The following is a 15958-nucleotide window of genomic DNA, read 5'->3' as shown; positions in this document are numbered from 1 at the left end:
GACAGCCAAAGAGATAATATAATTAAGATGTATTAAAATTGGGAAGTAAGAAATAGAAGTTCTTAGTGACTTCAAATTCATTAATTGAGTCCTGTAAGGCAATTCCTTAGGTATCTGTCAGCACGTGAGATGCACTGAAATTTGGACAAGTGTTAGAACAGATGTGAAATTGTTAGGCATTGGAGGGGAATGCTTTCTATGGAGAGACTTTAAGAAGTTGCTTATCATAATGTTCCCCCTGTGAAAGTTCTCGCAATATACCGGGTACAAAAAGTTATTTGGTTTGATGGGGAAAAGCTTAATAAGAGTAATTTTCTGAAAAAAATGAGGAAAATCTGTTTGCTGGATTTGCCTCTTACTGATGATCTGCAAATCCAAACGACTTTGTCTTGTCTACCCCAAAATAATTACAAGAGTGGATGTGGGAATTTTGGGATGTAGTGTATACATGAGCTCAGATGAGAAGATTTAAAATTCCCATCAAGTCTTCCAGGTCAAAAGGAACTAGAAAATAAATAAGAATGTGAGGATGCCACTTGCTGTTTTATTCTTAGCTTCAGAAACGAGAAAAAAAAACGCAATCAGACAACAACTTGCTTGACTTTGTGTACTATCTGCTACTTATGAGAAACTGTAATAAAGAAGGTGCTTAAAAAAAATGTTTACGTTGCTTGTAGATAATTCCGGCGGTGCCAAGTCGGACATGGACATGGCGTATGAAAGAGCCAGAGTGCACTTTGGCTCGGAGGACATGGCCAGCAGTCCTGTTGTGGGCAAGGTAGGTCGTCTCCTTTGGAGAGTCCCATGTGTTTCTCATGTTGCACTTCCTTACGGCGGTATTCATTTAAATGTTTTCTCCCTTACTTCAAAACGCTGCCCTTGCAACTCTTTACAAGTTGTGATCTTTGGTCTTCTTGTGTTGGTGTGTTCTAACTTGCAGTTGTCTCAGTAGATTTTGATGACTGTTTAGGTTTTCTTTAGTGCAGATTTTGAAACCCTGTGGAGATTCCCATGGCAAGTAATGGGAAGACACTGCTGCAACTTCCAAATTTTAGGTATCGCCTTCCTTTTGACTCATGAAAAGGATTATTTGAAAAGATGTATTTGTCAGACCATGCTTTATCTGTGAGAACTACTTTGCAGCAAGGAATTAAAAATGTGTATCAGTCTGTGAACATTCTGTAGGTTTTCAGTCAGATTTGTAAACGTGTTTTTCTTTTTGTGGTCTGCCTTTTATGGATACTGGCCTGGAAGTCAAGAACAAAAAAAAAAATGCTCTTGAATTATAAACCCGCAAACCAAAATCTGAAGAGAAACTGACAGAGTGTGACCTTGATGGGCATGTTATCTTTTCCTCCATCTTTGCATACAGTGTTGATAAAGTTTTAGTTCTGTGAAGCTGGCAGCTGCCCAGTTTCTGAAAAGTCTCTTATTCTTCCCTTTCACACGCTGTGATGAGTAACTTTGACTTGAGTGTCGAGCTTTTGCGGAAAAATGCAAGGATAACGATGTTAGTAAGTTGTTGCTTTCTGGGAAACCTAGCTTTTTATTTTGCAGGCCACCAGCTATGGTGGATAGAGAACACAGATGATACAGCGAGTTTTTGCTGGTACGTGCCAACTACAACTTCTAAACCGATACTTGTTGTGTGTCTGTTCTTTGCAGTCGATACTGAAGAAGACTGTGACGGTGACAGAGACTCCTTCAGCGGTTTTCCATTATAGCGCTGCACAAGATTCCTGTAATAGCAAACATAATGATGCAGTTGTCGAAGCAGCAAAGAAGGACCTTTCAACCTTGATGAAACTTGATGTAAGTTGTGGCAGGAAGAAACGAGTTTTCTTTTTGCTTTTCATCTCATTCTGCCAGGCACTAAAAAGTAAATTGTCTCTCTAGTATACTGTAGACTAGCTGAATGTTTTATTCTGAAGTTGTTGAAGTTATTAGCAGGACTGAAATAAATCTGAATTATTCTGCCATTTGAAAAGCCCATGCTGAAATGCTCTGCATGAATCTTTTCTCACTGTGTACAGATTTATCCATGTGAGAAGTAAACGTGCAATTTCTGTCGCCTTGTAATTTCATGCTCTCGCATGCTGTGTGAAGAAGTTATATAAAGGCGTGCAGGTGATTGCTGAATCTATTACTCCTGTCGGCACAGCATCAGAGTGCCTCCTTTGGCTTTGGGAATTGAAACTCTGTATCTGGCCAAGGGCTCCGAGCGTGTTTTGCGGCTGAGCAGCGGTGCCATGCCCATTGCGAGGCAATGCCCGGTGCCCTCGCCGTCGTCATTCTTGAGCTCAGCCCCTGCTTATCACCTTCATGTTGTAAGAAGGAATGGAAATGTTTCTCGTCATCAGACAATTTGGGAAAATTGTACTTCTGTCTAAATCAGTCGCAGATATCCTGGTTTTATTACAGCCTGTATTTCAGTAACTCCCGTCTGTTGGTGCTGCCAGAGACCTGGGTGCAGCTGCTGCAGCCACCTCTGCCTGAAGAGCTCTCAGCTAAATGACACTTGCTAGAACTTAAAATTTACTTTCAGATTTTAACGCTCCCTGTCGATTTCCAAATTACTCCCCTTGCAACTTCAAAATCTACGTCCTGATCTTTAAGCTAGCTGTAGTGGGGCTTGAGAGACGTGCTCTACGTTGTTGCCGATTTGATGAAGGGGTACAGCACTGTCTGTTAGTTTGCAGGAGATTTAACTCTCTTGTTAGGTTAATTTTCAGGTTTTTTTCAGGCATTTATATCCTCATGGAAGGCTACAGATGATTTTAGAATGAATTCTTGTTACAGATGGAGTCAAGTAGGACTCAGTGCTTTCATCTGTTCTTGGTAGGACTGGCCTCAGATGCAGTGTGTAACAAAAGTCCGTATCCAATATACAACTGATGTCTTCCTTTTTTTAGACCTATTGAATCGCAAACAAGAATTCCAGGATTGCTGAAGCTACTGATTACAGCACTTTTTTTTCTAATCTAGAATAAATTTCTCAATGATTTAAGAAGTAAACAGATTAGTGTTGAAGTTAATTGGAATAGTGTCCTTTAGATGCAGCATCTAACAGGCAGTGTTTTTAACATGAAGATGTAAATAATGATGAAATAAGGTAGGCTTTTCAAAATTCAGTATTACAGCAACTCAGTTTTTCACAAGCAAATAAGAATCTGATGGAATGTAGCCAAATTATAGAAATCTCATTTAAAAGCCAATGTTAGTTTTTTCTATACAGGATAGCAAATGTTAATTCTTCTGCAGGCAATGGGAGAAAAATCTTACTGTGTTTAAAAATATGTGTTCACTAGTACTTACATAAGGGAAGAAAATGAATTCTGTAAGCTCTTCTCTTAAAAAAATTAGCTCAGACCTTTCATTTCTTAGCTGGCTGAAGGGATTTTAAGTTGTCGTTTTTCAGAGCAGCCAATCAGTGTGAATAAAATTAAGATGTTTTGATGACAGATGGTGGTTTTTTTTGTTTAGTGTTTGGGTTTTTTTCCATGATGCTGTAAGAGAGAGACAGGGGGATAATTTACCATAGGAGAGGGGCAGTATTATTTCAAATGACCTTTAGGTATCTGACTTCAGAGTTAAGATTCTTTTCTTGTTTGTTTTAATTAACTTGCATTCCTTGGATCTCTGTCATGAATGGTTTTCAACCTCATACAACTTTTACGTGTTTTCAGCTTTATGTGCAGTTATATAAGAGTTAAACAGTGTTGCAGGGCTTATCTTTGTGAGTTAAAAGGGAATTTCCTTTGACAAAAAAAATTGTCTGTTCCAGTTAATTACTGCTTTTGTTTATTGTTTATAAGTGGCTTGTGCTTTCACTTCTGCATCATAAACTTCTATTTTTAGATAATTTATTTATCTACTTGTGGTATGTAATATATATAATTTAGATAATAGATTAACTATTATAGTAACACAAAGAAAGAAACTTACGATGAAATAGATTTTGTTGTGCTAGCAACTTTTCCTGGAAGCTGGAGGGGATCAATGCAGAGTTATTTAGCACAAACCCTGTAACTATGCAATGTTGACTTTGGGTTTGCTTGCCTATTCAAGAGAGAAGATAGTAGGCAGGGTGGATCTTTTCTGTGATCTTGTTTGTCAGCTCCTTTATTGCTTAATCAGGGTAGTAACAGCACAGAAAAGTAGGATTTCAAGGTCTGCTTGGAGGTCATTCAGTCTCTTTTCATGCCCAAGGCAAAATCAAATATTGCCAAGTCATTTCTGGCAGGTTTTTGACTAAGCTGTTCTTAAAGATCTCCAATGATGAGGACTTCACAGCTTTGTGTGCAATCTATCCCAATACTTCAGTAACCTTAGACAGGAATAAAATCTTTGTTAGAGCTAATACAGCCAGAAAAAAGCCGTTGGTAAGCAGAGCTCATTAGGGAGCTTGTATTCCCTTACTGTGAGACACTTTCGCAGCTAAAGCTTTGTCTTTAGGAATAGGTAATAATACTATAGAACCATAAATGTATAAAGATAGAAGAAACATCTTAGAAATTAGTTAAGTTGATACTGCTGAACTGAAATATTTTGACAGGTGCTTGTCAGGTTCTTTGCATTGGATATGTTCCCGTGGAACAGATTGGTTTCAATAAAGCTATTTTTTGATGAAAATCTGTTCTTTTTATCAACTGTAGGTGTGAAGAATAATTCTGATTATTTCACTTGCTCTATTTTTTTTTTTTTTCTCAACCAAAACCGAAAAGATAAAAACCTGGCATAACAATGTCAATGGTAAAATGTTTACATCTCTGCTATATTGTTTTCCTGCTGCCGTAAGGTTGATTACTATGGGCAAACTCTGCTGTGCTGCTTGCGCCGAGTTGTATCTTACTGCGCATGCTTTGCCTCATGCTTTTACTCTTGCTGTTCATGGCTCTACCTCAGTGGCAAAGTACTGGACGCAGCAGCGTCTGGCTTTGCCTTGCAGAGGTTAAGCTGCAAGATGTGCGGACTGCACTGTCACATACGTCACTGGCATAGCGTGAGAATCGCGTAGTTGAGCCTAGGTTTTTGCCCCTACCCATTCAGGCGATGATGGTAAAATGCTGAGCTTCTGAAGGTTGGCTGGGTTGGGTGAAAGTTTCACCGAAGCAGTGGTGGCCTGAAGCGTTAGGGTTTGTTACTGACTGCACGTGGGACACCAAATTGTGCGGGCAGTTCTTTGAGATGGAAAGAAAATTCTCTCCATGCCTGTTGGCTGTCTGTGTTACTGTGTACTCAGGATTGTGCTCTGTGACCAGCTTTGGAGCTGGAAAGGAATCTTCTGATCAGCTGGTGCACTTTACCAGATCAGCGCCTCGCCAGTGCAAGGGTTTGGGGCTCAGTCTGAAGCGAGGGCAGGCTGTGGGAAAGACCCCTCCCTCCCACGTCCCCTTCAGTCAGGAGGACAATTCCCACTCTCCTGTGCAGCCCACGTGTGATGAACACAAGAATTCATTCCTTTAGGGAAGCTTTTGGTCTACAGTATGTATGAAAATCTGCTATGCGTGCGCAGCGTAGCTGAGCTGTGTGACCAGGGAAGGGCTGTGATAAAGCAAGTGTTAAATCCTCTTGTCTAGTTCCTCCATGATGTAGACAGTCTCCTCTAGTTTCACCTTCCTTTGAAAATAACTTCATATTTCATGATTTTTGTGCCTGCTGATACAGGTCTCTTTGTTATAGACCCTTAAAATTTGGGGGGGGGGTGGGAAATTGACAAATATAAAATCCTGAAGAATATCCTTTTGATGAATTGAAATGAATTAAACCTTTTTTTTTTTCTTCTGGAAGAAATGTCTGTTGGGTAATTATAAAAATCATGCACCATATTTTAAAGAGATTCAAGTACTCTAGACCACCATCTTTAGTAATTACCATTCTTACTTGCTTTATTGGGATGTTTCCTCACATCCTTGGATCTTTATGTGTGCACAGACAAGCGAATCGTACCCCTTCCCCTTTCTTCTCCAGGATCCTTCGTTGTTGAATGGCAAAGTGACATTGCATCAGGTCACTGCGGGGACTGTGCTGTCGAGGCAAGGAGATCAGGTGAGTGAGCATCATCCGAGAGTACAGAGAATGTAAGTCTGGCTCAGACTTTGCCCCCCACCATAAGGTAATTAATCACGTTGATGATAAATAGAAAACCCCCACCTGACCCCCTCCCAAGTCGTCTTGAGATGGAACAATGCCAGCTCTCCACCTTTCTGCACATGTGGAGCAGCAGTGTAGCCAGAGCCAGAGTGGAAATCCGGTACCCGTCTGTTTTCAGCTCTTATTACTTTGATATGAAAGTACGGAGTATCATACCTCCATCCTCCCTGAGGAGGTGTGGAGACCAGGTGGCCTTTTTTCTTGTCCTGCACTGTGGACTTTCGGTGATGTCACTCAGTTACAGTAAAGTATTTCCCCTCCCTGCCCCCCCCAGTACAAATCCAGTGTTATTTGTTTGTAGCAAATTGTATTTAGGATATAACAAGATTCATTTATAATAATACTGTGTAAATAAACAAGTTTCTGCAACACAGATGAGGGGCAGCTCCAATTATACAGTGCTGCTGTATTCTGCTCTGCTGAACTGCGATGTCCCTCCTCATGCTGCTGTGATTACCCCATTATCTCCATTCGCAATTTGGTTGTTATTTCTTGAGATCTTACAGATGCAGCCTTCGTTTTTCATAACCACACAAAGAGAAACACGTTTTTCAATATTGTGGCTGCTTAGTTTTAAATATTCATAACCTGCTTTTAATAATTCACTGTTGTGTCTTATTTTATCACCTAATTGTTCAAAAACTATAGGGCGCTTTCTGGAAAACAGATCGGTCATGCTAGTACTGTCACTGTGATAATTGCTTTTAAAATCTTCGGGGATTTTATGGAGCTCTTTTCCCATTTTCTCCAGGATGTTAATGTTTGCTTTGTGGTCTCGGGGATGCTTCATGTGTACCAACGAAAGATAGACTCGGAGGAGGACACCTGCCTGTTCATTACCCATCCAGGAGAACTCGTAGGCCAGCTTGCTGTCCTGACGGGGGAGCCGCTGATTTTCACCATCAAGGCCAATCGAGACTGCAGCTTCTTGTCTATTTCCAAGTCCCATTTCTACGAGTGAGTTCTTCCATGAAAACATCTATTCATTATTATTAAATTTTTTTTTTATGGCCCTTTTGAACAAATGTGAATAGTGGATGTGTGTGTGGTGCAGTACTGCTACAGTACATCCCGCAGGAAATTGTATCGTTTACATGAGGTTTTTAAGCACCCAGATGAACTCTGACCCATCTATCGGATGGCTTTATCTCCAGCAAGTGGTAACGCAGGGAACATGGTAATATTAAATGGCGATACCTCCTTTGTTCCAGGTTTATAGAGCACTTAACCCAATGGGCTGTGATTTACAACCCAAGACTCATGTATTTTGTATTCCAAATAAGGTGTGCTTTGCTGGGTTCAGTGCCTCTTTGCCAGGCCCTTTCTTTTAGATTCGTTACTTGCTTTTGCTGGAGAACCCCCCCAGTTCTGTTTCCCAACACAGACCAGGCTGTTGGGTGTGTTATGGATGTTTGGTGTTGGTGTGATTGTAGGTTCTCAATGCTCACTAATAGAATAGGTCAAACAGTAATGCCCCTGTGCAAGACAGGTTCCTTTCTGGACCTTGGAAGCAGTATGTGATTTGTGACTTAATGCTTAATTGATCAAAAACTAATTAAAAATTAAGTAAACCCCAAATATGATGACTATGGTTAGCCTCATTGTCCAATGTTAATGATTAATGCCCTTGATTTATTCCATGATCCTATTGTTAAGACTTTACTGTTAGTTCACACGTCATTTGTGTCAAATACCTCTATTTGCTTTTCTAAACTCCTTTTTCAACTTCTGCTTGAACGTGCCATCAGTGCTGTGTTGCGCATAGGGCTTTTTGAGGTTGTGTTTTCTAGGCTTCTATTACATTGGATGTTCCTGTGTACTTCTCACTTTCTAAATCCTTCTAATTGTTTGTATTCCTAACCAACTCTACCAAAGAATCTTATTCTGTGATTTTTGTTTTTTCACCTCGGGCAAAAGGCTGTATGCAGTGAAACTGAACACGCTGTTCTCAGCAGTGTGCTAGGTTGATTACCTGTGTTTTTTCAAGTCTGTGCAGTGGATGTCAACTCTTTGACCTAATTTCTGATAGATGCTCCCCGCTTGTGCCATTCCATCCAGTATCACATCTATTTCTTCTAAGGTCATGCTTTTTCCTTCTTTTTTTTCTTCTGCTGTTGTTTTCCTACTAGTTTCTGACTTCAGTTTTCATTATGTTGCCTCAGCCAAGCGGTCAGATATTCCACCTTTTCTTCTCTCTTTTTTTTTTTTTTTTTTTTTAATTTTTTTTTTATATGATACTCAGTCCTGGATTAACTCTCTCATTTGCTTGAGCTTATTTTCCTGAGTTTTTTCTCTCAAGAACTGAGTTGTCTCTTGTTTGTCTATTAACCCCTTAAGAGTTAGTGATATCACCTCTTCATCATTTTGGGGACCTTTCAAATTTTTTTTTGGTCCTTTGAAAAGTCTTTTGCCAGTTCTCTGCATTTTACGAGCTCTGTGATCTTCCAGCATTCCACCTTCACAATTTCTCTTGAAATCCACACTTTAGATCACTTCTAACTCCTGTTCCTGTATTTAAAAGTGTTATGGTAGAAAGTCTTTGAGAAGCATGAGGTTTCTCCAAGTTAGTTCATTTTTGCTTTGAACTGTGTGAGAATGAAAAACTTATTAATAAAATCAGAAGTAAATTTTATTTTCCACCTTTTCTGCCAAATTCAGTGCTCATAGTCCTACAATGTTAGGCTTTCTCCTTTGCTCAGAATCTCACAGGAATGAGTTTGGTTTTTTTTGAGGGGGCTCTTAACTTTCTTACTGACCAGAATAAATTTGACAAGAACCTCCATTATTCTCCAAAATTCCTTTCTTGTCAACTACATTAGCCTTTTTTCTTTGAGCTGCCCTGTAACATTGTATGTGGTTTCTCTCAATAATTAATGAGAGGGCCAAGCAGAAAGACCACGGTCAATAGTTGCCATTAGGCAAAGAGCACGGTAATGGAAGTAGCCCAGGGCTTAGAGTTGTATGTTGGGTGTTGGACAACAGATCAAATCCATTTCGCTGAAACTTGAGGGCAGGAGCCATTTACGTGGTCCTAACATGACTAAATAACTATCTGCAAATGTAGAGTTTAAGTATAGGGGTGACACTAGCTAATTATATAGCACATACCTTAAATGCTTTGCTATTTTGCTGCACTGATGTACTAAGTGTGCAGTGCCTACGCTGCAACTGTTGGTGTCTCCTGACGAGCAGTGTAATCAAGTTGTCACCAGACTCTCTTGAGGGAATATGTTCAGGTTCTGCGGTACTGGGGACTCTCTCGCATTTTCTGCTTCAGTAAATTTCACAGTTTGGAGTCTTAATCATGTGTGCTTGGCAGAGAAGCAGGAATGCTTTGATTTTTATTTGGTATCGCCAGCCAAGCTGAATATCAAATTGCATCCACATCCGCAAGAATATCTGCATAAGTCCCAGGCTTTCACAGACGCTCGTTGAGCCCTTTCCCACTGTATCTGGTGAGCTTTCTAATAAAGAATCCTTAGGATCCCTTCAGAAACAGTTTTCTGTAATACAGAGCTTTGGGTTTTAATTTCCCCAGTGTCAGGCAGGTGCCAAACAGAAGAGGGAAGATGAAAATGTCCAAGTGAGAGGGAAGAAACCTGGCTGGTGATGGGGGGCTGGAATCAGTCTTCCTGTTCTTGTGCATAAGGATGGACTTCTACCTTCTGTGCTGATACTCTTGTAGAAGCTATGTAGCACTGAGTAAAATAACAGAGAGCTCCAGATGGAAATGAAAGCAGCCTCTTAGTAGTTTACATTTTGAATTCATTAAGACACATATCTTGAGGGAGGAGAAGGAGTAAATGGCTTTTACTGATCACAGCAGACAGCCTGTGTGGGACGAGACTTTGAGGGCTAAATAAGCAAGTAGAGTAAAAACAGTGAGCTAAACTGTTCAGGAGTTTTCAGGGGGGTTTATTTAACTTTTAGTTCAGCTGAGAAGGGGAATAGGCTTGGGTGTTTTGCATGTGTGGAGGGATAAGCATTGTCTGTTTATTAGTGCTTATCCTGGGGTGCCTTTTCCAGCTCTTTCTCCTTCTCTCCACGTTACGTTAGTATGGTGAAGTTTCTACAAGATAAAATGTTCTTTTCACGTGCAATAGTAGCTTATAGCAACCAGGGTAGTCTGTAGGTATCTTTGGCGGGGACATGGAAACCTCAGGGCAAAAGAAGAGGGGCAGGAGAAGAAAGCTGACCTGCTTTTTCATAATCCTGTTTTGATGGCTGGATTTTAAACTGCGCTCCATGTACAAGTTGGTGTTCAGTATAATTTACCTAGTAGCGCACGTGAGAGCAGGGGTGCAAGTGTGATGAGCTCGATATGGAACAGGGATATGTGCCTATGAACCTCTTCTGTTTCAATTTCAGGGATTTTGGCTGAAGAAATTATAAGCTTCGTTATTGCAGAGTGGTAATTGGAGGCATTGGGTAAAGAGAGCAGATAAACACGAAGCCTCCCTGCAGTGCCATGTGCTGCACTTGACCCGCTGTCACTGTCAGTGCTGGGTCTCTTGCTGCAGCTAGAGGACTAATGAATGAGAGATCTGACGTTTTAGAAACTCAAGGACAGTTTCCGTGGTATGTTCAGGCAGTAAAGAGCTCCTGGTGAGTCTGCTTTTGCTACCACATTGTAGGATTATGGATCTCTAGTCAGGCTTTTTCTGTTTTCTGCCGGGTTGCAGTGGTCTACAAGGAACCGTATTTCAGTTAGAGAACAAAGACTGACAGTGCTCCTCCCATGCCTTTCTCTCCTCTCTGTATTTTGGCTGCAAGGTTAGACACCAAGCTGGCATGATTTGTGCTCGTTGAGAGTTGTCACATACTCAAGGTCTCCTGAGCAGATTTTCTTAGGGCGGTCTGGTATCTTCATTGTAAAGGGAACACTGATGCAGGAATATCTGCATTGATACCTACCAAGTATTAATAATTTTCTCTTCTTTGTTCCTGTCTATGTGGGGCTTTAGTCTAGCTCCCTCATCTCTATCTGCCTGCACTTCACATACTGGGTCTGTGTACACTTACCTACTTCTTCGTGAATTTTGCTGTCTCTTGTGAAATAAGTGGTTTTTAGTAATCTGCCATCAATTGGTGTGATGCTGTGCAGGAACAGAAAAGATGTCATGTCCTAACAGGTACGCTACCTAGAGATGCATGTGATCAGTTCACTCTTCAGGAAGAACTTGAGTGCCTGCTCAAAAAATGATAGGATGCAGTGGTCTTTAGACTAAAAAGAATGAGAAGTAAGACATTCCTGAGCAGTTACCAGGTATCTGTGAGAGTGATTTCCCTTGGGCCTCGCTTCCAGTTATCCCTGGCAGAACGTTCTCAAAGCTTTTCAGTTTGAGAAAAGTATTAAATTACATGGTATCTTTATTACTGAAAACTTTTAAGCATCACTCAGAAGATGCAGCGTGAAGATCAGAAGCTGTATTAGATGTTTCAGCTCTTTGTGGCTTTTGCAGCAGGGAGAAGGGAACATTTGAAGCACAGGGCAGGTCTCTTATTTTTAAGAGCATCAGACTTTACGTATAACAGGGTTCTGACTTGATGTAAAATCTAAGGGAAACTGAGCGCATGCATGTGTTGAGAGACTGAGCGGTGCAGAATGGGAAGAGGGATAATCTTCTGGACAGTATGAACATTTCCCAGAGTTCTAAGAGATCCGGGTGAAGGGGGGGTTGGAAGGGTGGCTCATAAACAAGAACATGGCTCTCATCCATCCCACTGCTCGCTTAAAGAAGGGAATTGGACCATACAGCAGGGCTAGCTAACATCCTACTGGCTTAGTCCTGCTGCTACTAGGACAGTGCTGATTTTGAGTGACATTTAATTTGGGCTAGGTTGGAGGGCTGGCCAGCCCCATACTGTGTCAAATTTTCACTGATGTAGTGTGGTTGCGGTGATAGTGGAGCGTGTATATGGGTATGTACTAACTTCTGCATTAGTGCCTATATAACTGCCCAGCTACGCTGGCTACAGCTGCGTTGGGATGCTGTGCCTGTGTGTACCTATTTCTGTTTTGGGGAGGTACTTGAATAGCACATATTCTTATGTTTTTTTTTCCCCTCTAGGATAATGCGGGAGCAGCCAAGTGTAGTTCTTGGTGTGGCCCACACTGTTGTGAAGAGGATGTCTCCATTTGTAAGGCAAATTGACTTTGCCCTGGATTGGATGGAAGTTGAGGCTGGACGAGCTGTTTACAGGTGAGATGCAGATAAAATTGTATTTTGTCTGTTGAGTATTCAAATTTTCATAGTTAAGGAGCTGTGCTCCCTTGGTGATATATAGAATAAGAAACTCATTGGACTAAATTTGTCAACCATTTCACCAGGTTAATCTATTTGCCTATTTTGCAGGTTATTTTCTTTCTGCGGTACCCTTCAACATTGTTCAGTCTCTTGTCTCCAGGTGTTACTAAAATTCTCTTACGCTATTCCTCATCTTTTACGTTGTCTTGGCAAGCTTTCAAAGTGACATAATTGATTAAGGCATAGACAGTTTTATGCTTTGGTGGTAGTTTCTGCATCATTAAGGGCGTGAATGTCTATTGCTCAAGGAGTTTTTCAGCCTTTCTAAAATAACAACAAAACTCAAAGGTAGTTAGGCTTATTCAACAGTAAATTGAAAATAGGCACTGCACTTTACGTTTAAGGAGCAAAAGTTATCCTTGGGAAAACTTAATTTTATGGATATTTGTACTAGAATACATATGAGCCGTTACTATGATTGCTGCGGTGGTGGGAGAATAAAGGGCTAACTTGGTACGTATGCTATATAATTGTAATTTTTACTTTTATAACTTTACCTGCAGCACCAATGCTAGTAGAAGCTTTGGATTACTTTGTGCATCAAAGTAGTCATAGCTGTCAATATCTTGTTAAAGTCTTTTGGAATTCCATGCATTAGTTTTAACTCTACTTCCAGAAGTATGGCATTTCATCCATCTGCTAGGTTATGCTGGAAATCTGCATTCCAAATGCAAACTGGATGTAGCAAAAACTTCCTGGTAGACTAAGATGCGTGCACCAAAAGGAATCCAAACCTGGAGCCACTTGAGTGGGTTTTTTTTCTCTTTGACCTGCAGAATTTCTGTATGCTTCCATAGTGGCCTTGCAGTGACAACAAGCTCCCACTGTCACCAGCGATGAGCCTGTTGTCTCCCCTAGAGACCACGTGCAATCTGCTCGTCTGCTTCCAGACCTAACATCAACCAGTTGTGCAAAGCCTGTCCATTTAAACACTAAATGTATTTCCAGATCACCTTTTAACAGGTGCCTGTTCAATTTCCTGTTTGCTTATTATGTTTAATTGTTGGTTAAACATTTTCCCATGCCCTTTAAGCCAGGGAGGGAAAGATGAATCAACTTCTTAAAAGGCTCTAGATGCATTTGCTGAGCAAAGATGCTTCGCTAATCCTCGTTATCGATTATTCTTGCTGCAGGCAGGGTGACAAGTCAGACTGCACGTACATTGTGTTGAATGGTCGACTTCGCTCAGTCATACGGATGGATGATGGAAAAAAGCACCTGACTGGTGAATACGGCCGAGGAGACTTAATTGGAGTGGTAAGAACGAGTTTCAAAACCAAACTGTTCAGCTGAGAAATTGGTATTGACTCTGTGCTAAACAAACAAAATGTTCCTCTGATCAGTTGTTAATCTTAGTTAAGGGGTTTCACGTGTTCAAAAGATGGAAGATCCCTTCTACCTGGAAACTTTATGTAATAATACATGGATTATTAGACTTGGTTTGGAAAAAAAAAAAAAAAGATTAAAAAAAGTCACATCCAGATCAAAAAGCCCTGCACAATGCACTTCTGTGATATGGGTTGCTTTCTTGCACGTTGAGAGGAGCACAGCCTGTTAGAATAGAACAGCTCAGCAAGAATTGCAGGAGCGTGCACTAAATTTGAATAAACTTAGTGTCTTAGAAAGATTCGGTTTGGCTGAGCCCCCCTGGAAGTGTCTAGTCCAGCCTTTTCAGAGCTAGCAGAGCTAACTTCAAAGCTGCATCAGGTTGTTCAGGGAATGTGTCGTTAGTAAAAGTTATTAAAGCAACTTTTGATTTCAAAATTGCAGTATTTATCCATTTTTAATTTCTCTGCTATGTTCGTATTTTGTTTCTCGGACCTAATTAACAACTGAAATAGGAGTCCTACATCATAAACATGCACTGTTTGTTTGATTTTTATATTTAAAATTTGAAGGTTTCTGAAGTTCTGAGTTTGTTGTTCAGGTCCTCTTCTGCTTTCTGAGCTGAAACTAAACATTTAAGGTGATGTTTTTGGAAGTGGTGTGAGCCGCTGAGTGTTACCTGCTGGTAGAAGAGGTTCTTCTGTGCTACATTGCCTCTTTCCCTTGATCACTGGTGTGTCTGTCATGGAGGACTCTGTGGCTGGGTCAGCAATACAACGTCAGCAAGTGAGACGGAGTTGTGTGTGGTGACAGGTGGGTCACAGACCAGTACTGGTACCGTAGCGTGTTTGTGGCAGAGGTCTCGTGCACTCTTGAGAGACTGGGAACTGACCTAACACCGGAGTCGTTTTTATTGAGAGAAGTAGTTTTGTAAGGAGGGTGAAGTCTCTGGACCTTTTCCGTGTGTGTTCACGCCTCGTTTTCACTTGCCTAGTAACTTTAAAATAAGTTGTGTGTCATTTGGAAGTGACTGCAGTAGGGTACAAGAGGCAATTCAGGTGATACTCCCAGCAGAAGACAAGGGTGGTCTGGACTGGTGATTGCATGGTACTCGTTGCGTTATATGTGGGTGGTATTTAGGGATATCTTCCCAAGATCAGTGCTACTTCTGGCTGAGGAGTTTTTTGGCTTGGGACTGTATTTGGAGAAGCAGGTCTATTCTTGAGCGTGCTAGGCAGGCTCACAAATCTTATTTCTTTTTTCTTTTCTGGACTACCTCTTTGGGGTACCTCATTAAAGGTAAAATGACACGGAAAAGGTTTGTCAGTTTTGAGATGCACAAGCACTTTTCTGCTCGTTTCCCTGTTTTCTTTCACCAGCGGTGATCTGCAGCGTCCCTGTGAAGCTTCTGGAGTTTTGCAGAGCCCCCAGGTTAAAACAGGGCTGTGGTTCTGCTTTCTGAAAGCAGTTAAGATGGTATGCTCCACTGTCGCTCGAAACTCTGCCTCCCTGCATGAATGCTAGTGCTGGTTTTGGCATAACACTTCACGCTGGCTCGACTCTTCTGTGTGGTGAGGAGGGAAGGGAGGCTGATTCGGTGGATGGACTGGGATTTGTTTGCTGTAACGGTGCCGTGTTTGCTGGTGAGTCCCCAGGCATGGGTACAGAAATACCCATCTAGTTTATGTCTAAACCATAAATCACTTTTCTGGATCCACGTTATGACATGAATCATTTTGAAGACTTTTGTGACTCCGTGGACGTCATCTACTCCTTCCTACCCACAGCTCCCAGGCCCACTGACTCATGCTGCCATTTGTTGAACGAATCTCAATGCTCTGGCTGTCTTTTGAAAACACGGGGGAGGATTTGTAAAGATTGCCAAGATTAATGTAGCCGTTCTTTGCAGAAGGCATTAGTAAAATGACATTTTTCCTTTTAAAAAGAATTGTTTATCCCCTTCTACAGGGTCTGTTATAAACCTTTAAAAGCCTGATGTAGAGTTGGTTTTTTTTCCCTGGAAGTAAATAAGTGGAGGGTTCTAGGTGCTTGCAGAGAAGGAAATTAGCAGTTGATACTAGTAATTGGCATTTTGGTCAACTGGTGGCGTGTTTCTCCCTGAAACCCCTCCAAGACCCCCCCATGACATTTGGAACTGTGGGCACTAACGA

At 41.2% G+C, this 15958-nt stretch overlaps 1 protein-coding gene across 4 annotated transcripts in view; it reads left to right on the top strand.

Moving 5' to 3' along the window:
• Nucleotides 1–15958, top strand: part of PNPLA7 (patatin like phospholipase domain containing 7) — a 125517-nt gene that overhangs the window by 22348 nt on the left and 87211 nt on the right. For all 4 annotated transcript variants that reach the window (XM_040607728.1, XM_040607730.1, XM_040607732.1 and 1 more), the window contains exons 14-19: nucleotides 678–778; nucleotides 1666–1812; nucleotides 5971–6048; nucleotides 6905–7110; nucleotides 12225–12356; nucleotides 13595–13718. In XM_040607728.1, coding sequence (XP_040463662.1) covers nucleotides 678–778; nucleotides 1666–1812; nucleotides 5971–6048; nucleotides 6905–7110; nucleotides 12225–12356; nucleotides 13595–13718 — 788 coding nt within the window. The remainder of the gene's footprint in view (nucleotides 1–677; nucleotides 779–1665; nucleotides 1813–5970; nucleotides 6049–6904; nucleotides 7111–12224; nucleotides 12357–13594; nucleotides 13719–15958) is intronic.

The sequence above is a fragment of the Falco naumanni genome, chromosome 9 (genome assembly GCF_017639655.2).
Source record: "Falco naumanni isolate bFalNau1 chromosome 9, bFalNau1.pat, whole genome shotgun sequence".
Lineage (NCBI taxonomy): Eukaryota > Metazoa > Chordata > Aves > Falconiformes > Falconidae > Falco > Falco naumanni.
This window is presented reverse-complemented; position numbering and strand designations above follow the sequence as displayed.